This window comes from Coptis chinensis, chromosome 6, assembly GCF_015680905.1.
Source record: "Coptis chinensis isolate HL-2020 chromosome 6, ASM1568090v1, whole genome shotgun sequence".
Taxonomy (NCBI): domain Eukaryota; kingdom Viridiplantae; phylum Streptophyta; class Magnoliopsida; order Ranunculales; family Ranunculaceae; genus Coptis; species Coptis chinensis.
In genome coordinates, this window is record NC_141461.1 from 90,649,554 (window position 1) to 90,669,728 (window position 20,175).

At 36.4% G+C, this 20,175-nt stretch overlaps 1 protein-coding gene across 6 annotated transcripts in view; it reads right to left on the minus strand.

Annotated features, from left to right (window-relative positions):
- Positions 1-565: 565 nt before the first annotated feature.
- Positions 566-20,175, minus strand: part of LOC147495317 (uncharacterized) — a 36,324-nt gene continuing 16,714 nt past the window's right edge. For 4 of the 6 annotated variants that reach the window (XR_015197404.1, XR_015197403.1, XM_086563961.1 and 1 more), the window contains 4 exons: positions 3,473-3,538; positions 1,749-1,823; positions 1,246-1,338; positions 566-775 (listed from right to left, as the gene is read on the minus strand). Coding sequence is in view for 3 of the 6 variants with exons in the window: in XM_086563961.1 (XP_086420087.1) it covers positions 1,276-1,338; positions 1,749-1,823; positions 3,473-3,538 (204 nt within the window). In the remaining 3 variants the exon portion in view is untranslated. Of the gene's footprint in view, positions 776-862; positions 1,050-1,245; positions 1,339-1,748; positions 1,824-3,472; positions 3,539-3,642; positions 4,261-20,175 lie in introns of those variants that run through there. The other 2 variants (XR_015197406.1, XM_086563960.1) reach the window with 2 other exon arrangements.

The following is a 20,175-nucleotide window of genomic DNA, read 5'->3' on the forward strand; positions in this document are numbered from 1 at the left end:
TTGTAATTTTCGTTACTGAGTAATGTGTTGTTTTGATGAATTGATGAAAAATTATGTTCACGCTACTCTTTACAGTTGTGTACCTCCATAAATGTAATTTGTTAGGACTTAGAATACAAGAGCTTTGAAATGGGAATTTGCACAGATCAAATATGTACGTACTATACCAGGTACCCTGAAAAAATAAAAATAAGGAGCAAATTGAGAATGCATGTCCAAATACCCCGTGTGCTGTGCCCTGCGTGGAAATTGCAATTGCAAGGCCTGCTTGCGAGCGAATATAGTGGTGGTGTGGACTTTTGCTTTTTGCTTTTGTTACTTTTTACTCTCTTTATTTGGTGGACTCACTTCCTAATGTTCCTATGAATGGTATTTCTACCAAGTGGAGCAATGTGAGGATTGCAGCTTGTGAATTGTGATACAAGAAGAGTTGGCTGGTGCAATCGAGGTGGAAAATATGGAGAAAGTGGTGGAAGAGAAAGACGTAGGAGATGAGTCAAGTGAAGATATTCCTAAACATCTCTGATGACTCAGTTCCAGCGAATCTCTAAACACTCTGTTGCAATTGCACTGGCATTTGACATCACTTTCTCTATAGATAAAATGCCTGTATAAGGGTTACAAACCTACAATACAAATTGATCAAGGGTCTGACTGTTAGGTCTAGGTACAAGGATTGCACAATGTCAAAGCTGTCAACGTAGTTATGGACTTCTGGCACACATTTTGACACAACGCAATATCCATCCACAGCTTTTTATCTATGTATATTTTCCTGAAAAAAAAAATGGTAGCTTGTAATGTCCACTGTATTTTCTCTTTTGGATTTATAGCTCACTAAGCAGTTGAACAAAATGATCCATGGCAAAAATAAATAACAAAGTAATACAAGATATATGAGAATTGTTTTTGCAGATAAACTTTGTACAAGACATTGTGTATCCTCACTCCAAATCATCGTATATATCCAAAAAAAAACCAAACATGCATATAAATGTGTCCACCAACTGTCTTTATGAACCTAAAACATTAGTTAATTTCTCCAATGTCTGTCGACAAATGTGAAGAAAAAGCCAATAAGTATGGTGAACCTATCAAGATAGTGAAAGCTCCGTTTGATGATTCATTTTATACAAACATATATAACCATGCATAGTGGAAGATGTGTTTCTTACAATATTTTGTGAATTTCAGTGAATTGCCAAACTGTATTAAATTCGAGCAAATTTTAACTATTGATTGTACCTGCGACTGTTCAAGCTAACTTGTGGCTCATCAAATTGGATCCGGATTCTTCCCAAATTCAGTGAATGCGGAGGAAGTACCTCGTTCAATACACTGGATTAAGAAGTGAAAACAATATCAAAAAGTGAAACAGGAGAAAGAGAAAATATTAAATCGCATATAAAAGATCTGGGACACAAAATAAGGTAGGATGAAACATGCAAACAATGCCCTGTTTTTTATAGTACCCTCCGTGCAACAGAATTCCTCATCCTAAGGGGTTAAAAGAGAATGCACAGCAGAGATAAGGGACATGTAATGAAACAAATATTATTGATACAGGTTTAGCTCGGAATTGCTTTCAGTGCTGTGTTCAGCGAATGCGACTTTCTAGCTTATGAAAACATGCACTTCGACTAAGATGCAATGTGGCCAACAACTTAGGATATAACAATTAATTACATTCCAATGAGAGATATCTTGAAGTTTCATAAATCATAACAACAAAAGTAAGAAAAACATACCTGAAGAAGATAGCTGTGCAGCCAATCAAGTGTTTGTGGGAATGTTGTTGCTGAAATATTCACAACTGTCAAACCCTGTCCAAAGGAGAAAACCAAAACGTATTACAAAAATTCATTCTTGATGGTTTGCAATTGGAAATAGTTAACGTAATTTGGCTATTATAGTATTATGGCATAACCTAATTTTCGTTTGAAACAGGAGCTAAGGTCCCAGATATATCATTTGCAAGATTAACAAGATGATGTTAGCAATCCTTCTCGTATTCTACAGACTAAAGACAATGAAAATTAACTATAACAAAAAATAGTTTTGAGAACTATTTGTTTCATTATTTCATAGCTTACATTTCTCATTAAATAAACTTTTGAATTATCAACTCAAGTTTTAACAGGTTCTATTGACAAAAATAACACAAACCCACTACCATCCAACAAAGTGAAGCAGGGAAGTAATGTTCATATCCTAACTAAACAAGCGATTTTTCTATTTTTTGACTAACCGTTTGATATCAGACACCAACACTCTGAAAAGAAATTGCTACTAATAAATAAATTATGGCTGGGTCATTACGAAAGGAGAAGCTGCAGGATTTTCGGCTTGGTGTATATATCTTCTATTCAACATTAAGGAACTCTTTCAGTTGTTCCAGGGGTGCTGCCAAGCTTAGAGACTATTATTTTGTGGATTTGGTGGCTAGCTAGGATGCCCACTGTTACGTAACCTAAGGTTCTTGATGTAACTATTATTTGTAATTTGTCTCTGGGGACTAATGACTTGTATAGTTGTATCCACCTTAGTGCCTTACTAAGGGAGCTTTCATATTTCCAATTTTACATCAAACATAAACTCTGTTTTGATGATTCAAAAAGTGCCTCTGTTGACTGTAACGAAAATTTCTTAAGCAAGAGCGCTTCATGAGATTTGTTTAACTCCTTCACTGTAACTAAAGAACATGGTCTGTTCCTTGCAAGCTTAAATCCAATCTACTTGTTTCAGCTCGTTGAGAGTTGCCTTTCAAATTTGATGATGTTAACACATCAAAAGCTGTTCTGACTACTCTTATTATATATGTTTACAATGAACCAAGATCTTCTTCATATTTTTAATTTTTCAAATCTGCTGTTTAACACTTTCCTCCCTTGTAAAGCAATTATTTCACACAAGAACTGATCCCAATACACGAGGAAACCAATGGCAACTATCATAAAATGTTGACGAAAAAGACATGCATAATGATCCGAATCAAAGTATTTAAATAATGAAACCATAAGGCTTTCTTTTCTTTCAGTAACAAGTGCACCAATAAGTTTATATTCTATACTATTGTGAAAATTAGTAGTCTTTTTTATCAGTAATAAGGAAATAAACATGCAGTTATTTATTTATTTATTTTGTGTGTGTGTGTGTGTTTTGGGGGGGTTGGAGGGGGGCTCTGAATACAAGTACTTAGAATCAGTTAGTTGACTTAGTTCATCTCAGAATAAGATCACACATACTTATTATATCATAAAAGATTGCCTCTAATGGAAAAAGCGCCTAACTGAAAAAACTGATAACCTTCATAGTCATTATGTTGATGTTAATAGTTTTTTTAATTTAAACAGATTGTCCTTACATTGACGTGAAACAACAAGGACCTTTTACTACACCATTCAGGCTTTAGAACATCTACCACTAGCTCTCATTTTTTGATTTTTTCTTACATAAAAAGTTATGCGCACACCTGTGATTCAAATGAGCAAAGATAATCCTGAATAGTCTTCAAATTGCCAGTAAGCTTACTCTGATCCTGTAATTTAAAATAAATAAATGAAGTTTTAATATCAATGTTCACGTAAGTTACTGAATGGGAAATACATACAAGCACCGGTAAGTGATCAGCAATCAACATACACATGGAATTCAAATGATTAATTGTGTCCATTGCCCTGACATAAACAAGATCCAAAGACTTTTGTTATGTTGATGAGATTATTCCACCCCGCTTCTCGGCATGTCCCACCTATGTTCTATCGCCGATATTTATAGAAATCCGCTGTCTCTAAAGCATGAGATTTTATAGTAACTGGAAACACAGTATTATAGGTTTGGTTACAAGAGGTCGCCATGTTCAAGTCTCTCCAGGAGACGTTGCACAAAGTGTGCCCACCTCTGCTCGTTCTAGCATATTTCTGATGAGGGAGAGTGGTACCCACTTCTAAATATGTCCTACCACTGTTCTGTCCTTGGGCCTCCTCTTGATATTTATAGAATTCCACCCTCTTTACAATCTCATGCATTTGAGTAGTTGGCAATTTAACAATCTTGAGCATGATTTCCAATGTGAAAATCATCCTTGAGAATTTCAGCAAAAATTCTAAATCTTTTTTACAGTTTTACCTCATCAACTGTGGGATTCAACCGTTCAAGTATATACAGAACAGGGACAGGCCAAAAGAAACATTTTTTAAGTGATAATTCATTACAAACACCAAGAAAAGTACACGAAGGCTATATAGAAGATTGAAATCCATTCACACAGGACAAAGCAAACCATTAGTGACACCTTTCCTCCTGGTGCAAATACCATAATCATGAATAAACTAAGTAAATTCAAAGGATTCACGCGTTAATTAACAAGTTATTAAACCACCTCGAAAAATAGGGAATGGGGTTTATCCACTTTACCCTATCTCTTTATAATCTTTTTTTTTTTTTTTAACTTAATATATATTTAATTAAAAAAGAGAATAAAAATATAGGGGTGTTATATGTGTCTTCCTCTAGCACACCGCGCTCAGTCTCATCGAGTTATTCCACCCTCGAGTTAGGATTAACTCCGGTCTTCAAAAAGTCTTAGGGATTTAACGTAAAATGGCCCACCTTTTAAAATTTTAGTTTAAAATTGCCCATAATACAAAAAAATTAATTAAAATTTTCCTTTATCTTGTTTGTATATATTTCCCTTCAATTCTTTTTATTTCATTTCTCTACCTATTTTTTATCCACCGTTAGATGTGAGTGTACCATAGACCCTTACATAGCATTTTTGATGCTAATTGTTTTGGTACCTCACGGTCAGAATTAGACGAGTAACAAAGCGCAGATTTGCATTTGAAGTTGTCGATGCACTAAGAACATGATCAGAATTACCTGATTTCATTTGGACTTGGGTCCCAAATTTTTATACAACTAAAAAGGCACGTGCTAGGAATGTTCCTTGAACCCATTTATAACGCACGCGCCCACCCGACCAACCCATCTTCTCCAACAATTTTTATAAACCCTAGTTGCACAACACCAGCGCGCGCCCACCCGCCCCAACCAACCCGCGACCACCCATCCAAGTTCACCCCCACCCCCTCCAAATTTTTACTGAAAGCTCCATTTTCAACCCTCATAACAACTATCCACCCCGATTTCTTTAACTCCCCGATCTTAACCAAAATGGCACGAGTCTTAAAAATCATCCCTGTGCAAAATTTCAAAACCTCTTCAATTTCGATCTGTTTGAAGTGCACTTCAAGGTTGAGATTAGGAGAAGAGGATAGGAGTCTCTTGTACTGTTGGGGGACATGAGTTATTCTTCCTCTCTCACTCTTTCATTTTACAACAATGTGCAACGAGGGGAAGACAACCGCGTCATGGTTGTCATGGAGGGCAACTCTTTCGATCTCACCAAGGAGGTGGTAAGTGAGACTCTGGGGATTCCTCTGAAGGTCTATACACAGACGGAATAATCCCCAAACAACAAAACCATCAACGTTATGATGGTAGAGACGCTTTTTGAGGGTAGGATAAGCCCCGCGTCGCACTGTGTGTTTCAGAGTTTGCTTCGAAGGAATCAATTGGCAGTATCTCAATGGACAGCCTACAACTTGATAGGCTCAATCAAGCCTTCTGACATCAGTAAGGTGATGCTCCATATCCTATGGATTTTTTAGGAATAGAAGAACAACTTCTACATCGGCCCCTTCATCTAGGAGTAGCTCTGCAAACCGAGGAGGTCCACCGCTTCTCTACCAGTGTTGGTCACTAGGATCATGCAGCACTGGGGTTTCGTTGTTCCGGGCATTCTAGTGGAGGTCAAGGACGCTACCATAGGTCCTATCTATTCCCAATGTGTCCAACTTTTCTAGCTTCCACCTGCCGTCAGAGCCTCTGAGCATGCGCACGCCACTCCAACACCTACGCCAGTGGACTACTTCGCTTAGAGTGCCACTTACCAATTCACTCGGCCCATGGACAAAATTCATTTCATCCATGAAGGCCAGAGGATTCCGCACCAGCACATCCACCAACCCAGGCAAGGGCAACGAGTCCTTTTAGAGGCACAACAGACCATTAGAGAGGAGCAACAGTCTTTCCAACAAGATCAAATACGTTTTCAACACAGTGTCACCAGGACACTGCACAACATTAGAGATGCACTACCTCATAGTGATAGACACAATAGGACCCGACATCAGCGAGGAGAAGGATCTTCTCGACGTCCCGACGAGTCACGCTCGAATTCTGACTAGGCAGCTCCCTAGTGTCCGTATAGATAGATGTTTATTTCCTTTTAGCACTTATGTATATGTATAACTATTAGTGTAATTTTAATTTTCTCTGCCTATTTTTATTTGTAGAATTTGGTATATGAGTAGAAGGTAATACACATACATCATGCCAAAATTTCCATTTTTCTTGCATTACATATGTTTTCAAAAATACAAAAAACCCAAAAATTTCATAGTAGAATAATTATGTAACTTACTATTATAATAACCTATGTATTTCTCATTCTATATCCAACAACCCACACTCCAAACTTATTTGGGGGTGGTATATTTTCAACATGAAAAATAGAATACAAGTGTACTGCCATTTTTGCTCATGTTTTTATGGTAATCTTTTTCCTTATCCCTTCATACTTTGAGGACAAAATATATTTCTGTTTGGGGGTGGTATAATAACATTTTTGCAAAAACTAGGCTTTTCTTATATTAGATATATTATTATAATTCTTTCTTTCTTAAATATTTTTCAAAAAGACCAAAAATTTTTTTTGTTTAGTACTAAAAGTCTTGTTTTCTTTTTCTATGATGAATAAATAGTCCAGAAGTCTCATTATAACAATAGAGTAAGGATTCATTCTTCGAACTTAGACTAATATACGTACAACAATTTCTGCATCTTTTCATGAATGACATGCATAAACATTTGATTGTATATAGCAATGAGTTTCTGAGACCAAGGTTAAAACAATTAAGTTCGATATCCTGTGAGAATCTAGACAAAAGCTTCATCTAAATGATTATTGAGTGATGGCACAAAGGATGTCTGGATAGAAAGACCACACGTCCACTTACTTGATCGTCACACCATATCCTATAAGAGAATTTAGGCCCTTTTTGGATCGATATAGCCAAATAAACATTAAAAACTCAAAAAGATATTTTTTCCTCTAGTTACCCCTTTTTTAGCCTTCAAAAATTTCTAAAAGCCATTTTATTCTTTGCCATCAATCCCTCACCCGTTACAACACACAATAAATAGCTTACCCAGCTGACAAGTTGAGAATTAGATGAGTATCAAAAAAAGAGAAGAGAAGACCTTATACAAAAATAGATCAGCTAGTTGCTTCGAAAAGAAAGACCCATCAAAAACCAAAACTCCAAAAAAAAATCAAATGAGTCAAAAATCGAATCTCCCAAAAGTTCAAAATCAAAAGGAGTTGATATAAAAAACAAAAGCAAAAAGAAACAAAAGCAAAGTTAAAACTCCCAAAAATCGAAATCATATGGAGTCACAAAGCCAAAGGGCTAAAGAATGAATCACAATTTGGAAGCAAAGAACAAAACAAGGTTCTTATCTAGTTTCTAGTTTCTTGAATACCCAATTTCTCAACATATCAAATTTTGTTTTTCCATTCCATTTTTCTTTCTAAACCATCACCCTAGCCTCGTAATTCCTAATAAAAAACCTCTAGCTCGATTAGAAATAGGTTGGTGTGATAGTAAGTGGCAATTTTGATCAATCGACCCCGGTTTCCTTTGGACATCATTCGTGTATGTAAAGAATAAATGTCCGCTGCATACGACTCTACTTTTGCATTTTATTGCTCATGTTTGTGCATTTATCTTTAGATGATTTAATTACTTAACATACGTTATCCTAAGTTCAAAGGAGTTTGTCCTTATTCCCCGTTAATGAGATGTATAGACTTCTGAGAATAAATAAGGAGACAAAACCCTTTGTAATAGATAGAAGAATTTTGTGAGTAACTTCTCTGGAAAACTCTCACGAGGCTTAAGCTCATCCGCTAGGGAATCCTAGGGAATCCCTAGTGGTTTAAGGCCTTGTTTCATATGGTCAATACAATTACACTCTGCAAAACGAAATTAGTATAATAAATCACACATTTGTGATTTTATTTTTTATCTCTCTCATTTTTACTTGAGGACAAGCAAAATGTTGTTTGGGGATTGTTGATCATACCCGAAATGTTCATTTTATTACCTTTACAATACTTCAAATATGTCCTTCTTATGCTTAAAAAATAGACAACTCATAGCTTTTGATACCTTTTGCACATTACAGGCCTATTCACCACTTATCATAAAATATGCATTTTAGCACCAAAAGGAGCTCTATTAATGCTTGTTATGAAGACTCTAGCTTACAGGAGAAAATGCTTAATAGTCAAAGTCAAGGTGAAAGGCAAAGGTCCGCGATCAAGGACCCAAACTCAGAAGACTGAAGATTATGGCCTTGACTCAAAAGTAGCCTTGCTTAATCAAAGCTTGCTCAAGAAGAAATCCAAAAGCAAAGCATAAAGGAAAAAACAAACTCATGAGGTGTCTTACATCTAAGCAAAAGCATAAAGCAATTCATGAGGTAGCTTGAATCTAAGGGATGAGGGCAAATCTGTAACTTGTAAAAGGTATAGTATATAAGCCAAAAGTGAGATGAGAGAGAGCACCTAGACTTAATCTTTTGGTCATGTAGGAGTAGTGTAGCTAGATTTTCAATTCAAATCCTTTATTTTTCCAAGTTTTTATTTGCTTTATTTGCTTTTGTTATTTATCAAGTTTTTCAATACAAGTTGTTTTCAAGTTATTCAATCTAGGTTTTCATTCAAGTTCTTTGTGTTTTGCAAACTTTACTCAATGTGTTCATTCAACTCAAGTTTCATTTCATTGCTTTCATTCAAGTCTTCATTTTAATACAAGTCATCTCTTTTTACAAACCAATCAAAGTAGGAACTTTAAAGGATCAACCCATTGAAACTACCTTTCCCAGATCATCAAACTCCCATTCATTCATCTTTGAACATTCTATGGTAAACCTCACAACTTCCACTACCTACAAAGATTAATACTCTCAGACAAGAATCTCTCAGAAGATGGTCGAATATTTTACCTCATGTATGTGGGGAAAAGAATAAGAAATACGACCATCCCACATACTACCTTGAAAAACGGACTTCTGGATGAAAGTAGTCTGATGGAAAGAATGTCAATCACATATGAAGTGGCGGGTCTTTCGCTTTAGCATCCTCTCACCTATTTTGGACTTCGTATCATACTGTAGTGATAAGTCATGGGTTGTAACTTGGCTTGGGGTTGGTTTATGAAAGAAAGGTATAAAGGATTCAAAGGGTTTCTGAAGAACACTAAGGGTTTTGCTTCTTTCTTGGAAGATGTCTTCGATTTCTATATTACAGAGAAAATTCTTCCTTTGTATTGGTTTTTCCATCAATTCTACTCAACTTCTTCTTTTTCTTTTTCTTTTTCTATTTTTTTTTTTTCTTGCTTAGTGGGATATCCTTGATTAGTACTGGATATGTTTGTTTTCCACTAGCTTCTTTCTTTTAGAACAGAATGATGGTCTTCATTGTATCTCTTTGGTATTTCCTTGTAATCTTCCTTTTGGGCTCTTTCTTCCTTCTTGTGCCCTTCGCATTATCAGAAACATATAGGTATGGCTGATAAAGGTTTTTGGGTTATACTCCTTGTTTGGAGTTGGGTGAAAGGGTTTATGAAGGAAAAGCTTTGATGTATGGCTCAAAAGGGTTTAACATGATGGTCCTACTAGGTGGGCTAAAGGCTGAATGGGTTCACAACTTTGACTTATCAGTATGATACTCTGTTTTGAATAGACTACAGTACAAGACCTAATGGCTATCTCCCCAGTTGATGTCACTTTGTGATTAACTAAATTACAAAATAATGAGACTATATTACAATGAAATAAAGAATTGAAAGAGGTTGAGTCATGCAGACTCAGATTTTACGTAAGAACTCTCCAAAGAATGGGTATAAAGCTCAAGTCTAGCTCAAAGGTTAAGTCTAAAAAACTTCTACTTCCAGTTGACTAGAGGTTTAAATCTCTTTTCTAGTAGAAGTACACAAAACTAACCAAGTACTATGGTGGTGCCTTGATAAAGAATTCTATCAATAAGAACTATGTCTAAGAATAATAAATAAGGGTTTTTAGACTTTGGTCCAGAAATGTTAAAATATTAGTTTTTGGTCCTACTTATGTTACTTGATCGTCAGTCAACTCAGATGACTGTGGTTATATGTTGTTTGCTATTTTGAAATGGCTAGAATGCCCTTGAGTGTGCGTCATACGTTCTTACAAGTATGAATAAACTCTAATATCTAACTTACAATAAGGACCATGTCCTAATAATGACATTATTATCTGGGTCAAATACTAACTTATCTTTAAGAGTGAGAGAGGACGATGGTTTAGACAATGTGTATCTTCCAATACTCCTGTTTCAATCTTCTGCAATTCTTCATTATGCTCTCTAAGTTTTGCAAGTTTTTCTTCCAGTTCCATAGTATATGCCTCGCAGAGAATCAAAAAACAAAAGGAAACCAGAAAAACCAGAAAAAGGAAACCATAAGTTGGATAACATGCCTCGCATAGTATATGCCTTGCAAGTTTAGACACATGCATAGAAGAAGCATTATGGCGTCGTGAGTATCTCACTACAAAGTAACTAGTCACAAAAGAAGTAACTATGCATCTTTCTAGTAGGATTTTGAAACATGTTATCCAAATCAAGGACATAAAGGTTCATATAATCTTTACATGTTTGGTCCATTATGAGGTGGAACAATGGAACATATTAAGTTTTTACTTGAACATTGAATGACAATTCTATTTTCTAGAATTATACCCACAATCTTTTCCTCGGATACATGTTCTTGATACCCACGCAAAGATTCAATACATACACTTGTAAAACATCCATTGATAAAAAACTGTCGTAAAAATATGAACCCTGACAAGATTAAAAATAAACAAACAAGAAAAATATTTACTATAACAGAAAATCCTATAGATCCTAAAATAATTACAGTGTGTCTGATGCTAGTTATATGTTGTTTAGTTTCTTATCTATCCTACATATTACTATTTATGGGGCAAAAGATGACACTGAAGGCGGCGTTTTGAATTTATTCCCCATTGACAGAATTGGTTTATGCAATGTATCAGCCAATTTCGAGGCAATTTATTGTAGAACGTTGATAAGAGCTCAAAACTGTAGTTTTAACCCTTTAACAATAATACTTTTAGACCAATTATGCGAGTAATAAATAAGAGTTAATGTTGATTACGTGCTTTTATGTATTTCAGGCATTGGAGTCAATTATGTGCATAAATGTATCACTTTGGCGAGATAAAGGAGCAAGGGTTGGTTGCTAAGAAGTTATGTGATTAAAGGCCAAGATTCAAGGAGAAAAAGCCTTTTTAAAGCCCGGTCAAAGCTGAAAAGTCAAAGTTAACGCGGGAATTGGGCCTACCTTATGTTAGCAGAACTTCTGAAGGCCGTATCTTTGGACTCAGACCTGAATTGGGCCTACCTTATGTCAAAACTACCAGCTCGGAAAGACCTTTTCAATGGTCCAACCCTTGACCCAATCAGAGGAGTAAAAGTGGACGAAAAGTCTGTTGAAGTCAAATCCAACTGAAAAGAGCTTTGTGGACTGAAGAAATTGGGCTTTGGGCTTGATTTTCCGGCCCAAAACATTGCTCGTTAGCCCATGCACGAAAAAGTGGATCTTGGCTCCTCCATTTGAACACAAGACTTAACTCTTAAGCAATCTAGTTTTTAGGTAGCCATTAGCTAATAGTTTAGATCTAGTTTTAGACTCCATTAATTAGTTTTTATTATCTTGTTTTAAATTCAATTATTGAATCATTGTTATTTATTCATTAGATCAATAAAGTTAGTTAGTTCTTCATAATCTAGTTTCATTCCATTAATCATTTTAGTTTCAATTCATAGATTTAATTATAAATCATTACTAGTTCAATTAAATCTTGCATGATTAGATTTCTATTTTAATTCAAATAAGCAAATTTCTAATCTTTATATCATGTCTTGTTATGATTTATATATTAATGATAGCATAATGATTCTAGGCTAAAACCTCCATTAGAGGGGGTTGAAGAAGCCTTGATGAAGCTTGATTTTTGTTAGCATAGAATAGTTCGTGATTTTCCATTCCATTCTAGAAAACAATTAGTTCACCATGAGAATGGGTTTGATTGTTTCACATACTAGTTGTTAGTTGGTAGAGATTGCCATGAACAATTAGGGATTAGGAAGACCAAATTGCTATGCGAAAACATTTCAATTCAGATTACGACAGTTCTTCGTGAAACGTGTTCATGAAAAGCAAATCTTGCGCAAAGAGTTTGTGGTCGGGCAAAAGGTCTTGCTTTACAACTCCCGTCTACATATTTTTCCAGGGAAATTAAAAACCCGTTGGTCTGGTCCTTTTCTGGTTACTGAAGTCACCCCTTACGGGATAATCACCTCGGTAAATCCCAAGGACAACAGTACCTTTCAAGTCAATGGCCAACGGTTAAAACATTTTCACGAGCTTTTGTCCCCTGAAGTGGAGGAAGTCTTTTTACAGGACCCTGTCTATGAGGACTGACCTTTGTTGCTTGGTGTACTTCCTTTCATTTCCATATATTGGTAAGTGCACCATTCAGGTAATCGGTCCCTCCCTATGGACTTATGTGTGGCTGTAAGTACCGGATCCTAAATCCACGTTTAACATAATTCACGTTTTCCACTCTTGCATGTTTTCTCGGTTTTTGAGTCATATTCCTCTATGGTGTGAATTATGACCTTATTGCTTTCCATTTTTCTTATAGTAAACATTATGCATAAAAATTAAAAAATTTCTAAAATCATAAAAATAGTAATTTCGAAAGTCTCGGGAATCTGACTTTAAAAGACCCACGTTTAAAACAAATTTCCTAAACTCTGTTGTCTAAAATTTGTTTGGGGGTGGGGTCTCGGTTTTTCCATCTGTGATTGCTAAACTTTCCATTTTTGTTACTTACGCCGTTTAATCGTATTTTGATTCGGGTTGACATTATCTATGAATTTAGATTTCATTCGTTCGCATAACTTACGTCACACGCACTTCGAGGTGTTTTCCATATTCTTGTATGTCACCCACAGTTAGAATAGAGTGTTTTATGAATCATTGGATTGGAAATTCTCTCATGATCGTTTCCATATCTCATTCGTAAAAATCGGACCGGTAACGAAGCGACAATTTTAATTTGAAGTTGCGTGAAAAATCGAAAAATTAAGGAATTCAATTGGGCTTGGGCCCAATCTCGTCCACACGTGCCACGCATGTGCATCCCCTTCCTTCAAACAAAACAGATGGCGAGTTTTTATTCTCACTTCCGCCATTACCAAAGCTTTAAACCCTAACCAAAAATTTAAAAAAAATACAAACAACCACGCCCAAAGTTCAAACCCACTCCAAATCTTCTCCACAACATCCACCCCACCATTTCCATCCTTTTGCACCACCAAAACATAACAAATCCAATCAATTTTTAAACACCACCGCCACCACCACGCCACCTCCCATTGTTTTTAGTGAGTTTGCTTCAAACTTGTCTCCTCCACCTTATTCAAACCCACAAATCATTTCAAAACTTCAATGGCTCTAAGATGACGAATTTTGCCGGAACAAGCTTTTATTGCCGACCACTTTGAGCCGTTTTATAGTGAGGAGATGATTCGTAGGGATTGGAGGCATTTGTGGTATATCGACGAACGATTTTTATCACGAAGATTTGGTCCAACAATTTTATAGGACGAGGGAGTTGGTTGGGAATAAAATTTTTGTGAAGGTGAATAAAGTAAGTAGAGAAGTGGATAGAAGTTTGTTGGCTCGTATCTTCGGTATGGAGGAAGGACACACTCTAGTAGCCACATTGCAGGAATCCCAAGTTAGTGGGATCGAGCCTTTGATGAACGAGATGGTTTTGGAGGGTAACTACAATGCGAGCTCGCATTGTGTTCGCCAGTCGTCTCTGCAACCAACCAGCTGGCTGTAGCTCAGTAGATTGGGAGGAATGTCATCGGAAAGGAGAAAGTCAATGACATCAGCCTGAATTGTCTTCACATTCTATGGATACTCCAGGAGAGGAAGTATGAATTATGTATCCTCGAGTTTTTGATAACTATGATTAGAGGAGTCGGGAAGAGTATTGCACCTCTCCCTGTTTTGATAACAAAGATCATGATGACCTTGAGAGCTACTCCGAAATCCGATCGGATTCGGCTGAAGAGGCACTCAAATCCTACTATTTATATGGAGTGTATCCAGAAGACGTAGAGGTTGCCTGGAGAGAGGGTAGTGGAAGAGACTGAGTCAGATGATGAGGATGAGGAGGACACGACATGTTTTGATGCCGATGCCTTGGAAAGGTGTACTTCTAATGCAGAACACATGTCAGTGCTTCATCGTGGCATGCGTTCTCTTAATACTACTTGTGAAGATCTCCGGACTCGGCAGACTACCATCCATCGTAACTTTGAGACTCGTGCCCAGTGCGAGGATGAGCGTTGGGAGGAGATGAAGGCTGAGATGGAAGCACAACGAAAGTTCCAAGAAGATATGCTTGAACGCTTCCCACCACACGGGGGTTCTTCTTCTGAGGAGGCGTCTGTGAGGCACGAGAGTCGTCGGCGAAGGACGGATGGCTCGGGCCCATCGGGAACTCAGGCCCAATCTTCCTTTCATGTTCCATCTTCAACTAGTAGCGCGTGGTTTAGGGAATTTATTGATTGATGTTGTTTTTTATTGTTTTTATTAGTTCGGATGTTAAGTTGTTGAATTCAGTAGTTAAATTTTGAATTCGGTAGTTAATTGTATTTGAATTTCGATTTTAATATAATGTGGTTCTTTTCAAATTATGCGTTGATTCTTGTGTTAATCCCACCTTCCCGAATTGTTTGGGGGTGGTATTATTTCCTCTAGCATGATTTTTATATGATCCACAATTTATTATGTAATTTTAGGATGATTGTTGGGAATGTTGCCGATATTGGCGTGGCAATGAGTAGATATTGTGGTAGGATGAAATCTTAATGAGTTAGGCAGTTACTATCCTAAATTCAACCTAAAAGATATTAGGTTTGTTTTGGAATAAAGTATATGGGTTGTTTCCGTTTTCGGTTTTGGAAATATTTTGTTTCCGGCAATTGCCTTAAAGCTTTTTGGCAACTTGCCGATTCGTTTTGGAAACTCAAACCCTATATAAACTTCATTCATTCTCCACACAAAACCCACATATCTCACTTTCATCTCTCACCTTTAACTCCCATTTTTTTTCCTCTTTTCTTCTTCACTTCAGCACTCAAGCTGCACGGAGCGCGACCTACGCCGCAGTTGAGCGCCACCTGCGCTTGAACCACCTATGACTTGATTTAGTGAGGAGCGCGACCCGCGCCCTACCTAAACCAAATCTGAGCGCACCTCGTGCCCAAAACACTGTAACTCGAAATTCACCTGAGCGCGACCTGCGCCCTACCCAGGCATAATATGAGCGTCCCCCGTGCTCTAACATCCGTAAGCACGAAAAATTCCAATTTTTTGTGGGTTGTTCTAAGATCGTTTGCAGCTGTTATAGAGAGTAGTTTTGTGATGACATATCCTAAAATCATACCGGAACAGTCTTTTGAAGATTTGTTCCGAAACGACACCTATGGTGCTTGGTTTCGCGAGGTGATTATACGTGTAGGCTGGGAACCGCTAATGGTTAGACCTGATGAACATTATTCTCCAGCACTTAAATATTATTTTTACAATAATTGCATGTTCTTTGATAAACTGGATGGAGAATAAGTGTTCTCCATCACCATTGAGGATGAACCAATGGAAATTACCAGGTTCTTGCTAGCCTTTTTTCTTGGACTTGCTATGCCAGCTGAAACACAAGACCTATGGGGCTATTGGGTAGATAATATGTATGTCTACACCTATGAGTTTTTGCATGAGGTTTATTGGGCATGAATTTTCCGTATCGATGACCAAGGGGAATACAACGTCGCCCTTGGTAGCCTGTCCATGAATGTGGGCACTGTTATGTTTTGGATCATTCTAAACATATTAGGGGAATGACATTTTTCTTCTTTGAAGGAAGCTACTTGCAGCGTTTTCCTTGCTTTAGCCACGGGACGTATGTTTTATGACCTTCCCCGAACCTTACTTTCTAGTTTAGCGCGAGCCCATAGTATGAGGCATAAGTACCTTCTTATGCCTGTTTTAGTTTGCCGTATTATGCTATGTTTCTTCCCTGTTTTTTGTACCCGTTTCACGGATTGGGTTGGGGTTGACATTGTGAGACCCACCAATTGTATTATTCGATCTTTCCGTGCAATGACTTGGCAAAGGTGGAGGATACAACCTCATCAGGTTGCACCTTACACCCCATCCGACCAAGTGGCGCTTAATAGGTTAGCAATTGTAGATCATAAATGGCATGAAGCCTGGCAAATCATCATGGCGTGGCAAGATGCGAAGGAAGCTCATCTCTTTGAAGAGGATGATGAGGAGGATGACGATTAAACGAGGGAGAGGAGGTAAGTTTTTAGTTTTAGTTAGTGTCTGCTTATGTCCCAAGCAATTTAATTCTTGTTAACCGCATAACGGGTGGAACTCCTATAGAGTTGCATTAGTTTTTATTTTCTATATTAGTATGTTTTAACCTTGTTTTGCAGATGTTCCAGAATTTCACTCGTTTCCATGGTATTTTTTCTACCCTTTTTATTTAAATACTTTGAGGACAAAGCATGCTTCTTGTTTGGGGGTGGCATAGAAACACGTATAATTAAGGCATCTCTTAGGATATAGATATGTACAATATGCACTTGTTTTCTAGTAAAAATTCAAAATTTTCAAAAATTCAAAAATATAAATAAAATGTTTATGCTATACATTTAGGAATACTGGTATTGTTTTCTTTCTCTATGCTCTTAATAATCTAGAAGTCTCACGTAACTTTTGTATTAGAATAGTTTTTAGAAACTTAGGTTAATATGTAGGTAATAATCTTTGCATCTATCTATCAATATATTACATGAGTATCTATGATTGTTTGGCATTAAGTTTCTGAAATCTAGGCTAGAGTACTTATTCTACAAATCCTGTGAGAATATAGCCTAAAGCATTATATAAGTGAAACATTTGAGAAATGATACAAGGAAGAAGTAAAATCCAGATAGAGAAATCACACGTCCACTTGCGTGATCACTATACCATATCCTAAGTGAGAATTTAGTCCCTCTTTGGATAGATATAGCCAGAAATTCAAACCATATGAAATTATTTTTCGCTAGTCGCCCCTCTGAACATTTCTTTAGCCTTTCATAAACCACAATTCCTTTACCCTGTTACAAAACAAAATAAAAAGAAAAAAAATCAGCCTTCCCATTCTTTGAATGAGTCTAAGAATAGAGATGAAGAATAGAAAATAGAAAGACCTTTGTAATCAAGAATTTGTTAGTCACTTCAAATAAGAAAAGAAAGTTTTCATCCAAATAATAAATAAATAAATAAATAAAAGAAAATAAGAGTTAAAACTCCAAAAATAGAATCAAATGAGTCAAAAGCCAAAGAAAAAGAAAAATATGGCTAAGGATGGAAACAAAGTGTAGAAGCGAAAGTAAAGAACAAGGTTTTCTCTAGGTACATAATATGAAGACTCTATTATCTCAGACTTGTCCTTTTTGAATATCCATTTCCTTCCTTCTTAAACCATCTCCTAATCCCCGTAACACCTAATAAAGACCTCTAGCTCAATTAGGAATAGGTTAGTGTGATAGTAAGTGGCAGATGTGTTTGATCGACTCGCTTCCTTTGTGTGTCATTGAGATTGTAAGGTAAATTGTGCCCATCACAAGACCGGAGTAGCGAAACTTGAGCGGAAAAATTAGAGTGGTTTTTATCTTGACATTTATGTGAGGACCTACTTAAGGACGCTATCCCGAGTTTTCATAAACGGACCTACTAGTTCATTTCATAGTATTACTCATTGTATATATGTTTATTCGTAGATGATTGATTATTATGCATATATTAGCTTAGGTTTCGACTTGATTATTCTGTATTCATTGCTAGTGAGATGTATAGATAATTGGGAGCAAAAATAAGGAAACAATAGTTTTATTTCTTAGTCGTTGTAGTATAGATGAAGTTTGTGAGTATCTTCACTGGAAAACTCTCACGAGGCTATAATTTGTCCACTAGGGAATTCCTAGTTGTTTAAGGACTTGTTGCATATGGTCAGTGCAATCGCACTCAGCTTGGCAAAACGAGATTAGTTAGAACTCTATTTTTGGTCACTTATTCTAATTTCTCATATTTGCTTGAGGACAAGAAAAATACTGTTTGGGGGTGGTTTGATAAGAGCCCAAAACTGTAGTTTTAACCCTTTAACAATAATACTTTTAGACCAATTATGCGAGTAATAAATAAGAGTTAATGCTAATTACGTGCTTTTATGTATTTCAGGCATTTGAGTCAATTATGTGCAGAAATGTATCACTTTGGCGAGATAAAGGAGCTAGGGTTGGTTGCTAAGAAGTTCTATGATTAAAGGCCAAGATTCAAGGGGAAAAAGCCTTTTTAAAGCCCGGTCAAAGCTGAAAAGTCAAAGTCAACGCGGGCGTAAAACAAATTTTACAAAAGTCGATTAGAACTTCCGAAGGCCGTATCTTTGAACTCAGACCTCGGAATTGGGCCTACCTTATGTCAAAACGGCCAGCTCGGAAAGAGCTTTCTAATGGTCCAACTCTTTACCTAATCAGAGGAGCATAAGTGGACAAAAATTCTGTTGAAGTCAAATCCAGCTGAAAAGGGCTCTGTGGACTGAAGAAATTGGGCTTTAGGCTCGATTTTCCGGCCCAAAACATGGCTCCTCAGCCCATGCACGAAAAAGTGGATCTTGTCTCCTCCATTTGAACACAAGATTTAACTCTTAAGCAATCTAGTTTTTAGGTAGCCATTAGCCAATAGTTTAGATCTAGTTTTAGACTCCATTAATTAGTTTTTATTATCTTGTTTTAAATTCAGTTATTGAATCATTGTTATTTATTCATTAGATCAATAAAGTTAGTTAGTTCTTCATAATCTAGTTTCATTCCATTAATCATTTTAGTTTCAATTCATAGATTTAATTATAAATCATTACTAGTTCAATTCAATCTTGCATGATTAGATTTCCTTTTTAATTCAAATAAGCAAATTTCTAATCTTTATATCATGTCTTGTTATGATTTATATATTAATGATAGCATAATAATTCTAGGCTAAAACCTCCATGAGAGGAGGTTGAAGAAGCCTTGATGAAGCTTGATTTTTGTTAGCATGGAATAGTTCGTGATTTTCCATTCCATTCTAGAAAACAATTAGTTCACCATGAGAATGGGTTTGATTGTTTCACATACTAGTTGTTAGTTGGTAGAGATTGTCATGAATAATTAGGGATTAGGAAGACCAAATTGCTATGCGAAAGCATTTCAATTCGGATTACGACAGTTCTTCGTTAGTAAATTAAGTCGAGTTAAGGTGGAATCAATCCCCCCCCCCCCTAATTCCTTATCATATTATCAATTTAGTATTCCGTAGTTGAATTATCATATCTTGTTAGTTTAATTTCCATCGTAGTATATATTTCATCGTTACTCTCATTAACTTTGGTAGAACCGATAATCTTAGAAAACGTAAATTCTAAAGAACTATGAATGGAACGAATCTTCTATTCCAACTTTATTGCAATAGCATCGAGAGTAGAAAACTTTGATAACCTAGACACAAGTTTAGTCCTAGTTTTACTTGCGTTGAGTTCTCGTAGCTTATTCGTAGGTAAAACTAATCATTTTACTTTTATCAAACGTGAAAAAAACTTTCCTCAATATGGGAATCAAATTACATCTGAATGGTCCATTAGAACTCTCATGTAAAGAATAGTCTTACTGTAACTTAGATATTAGAGTTTAGTCCTAGTTGAAAGCACGTGTGACGCACACTCAAGGGCATTCTGGCCATTTCAAAAGAGCAAACAGCATGACCATAGTCAACTAAGTTGACTGATGGTCAAGTAACAGAAGTAGGACCA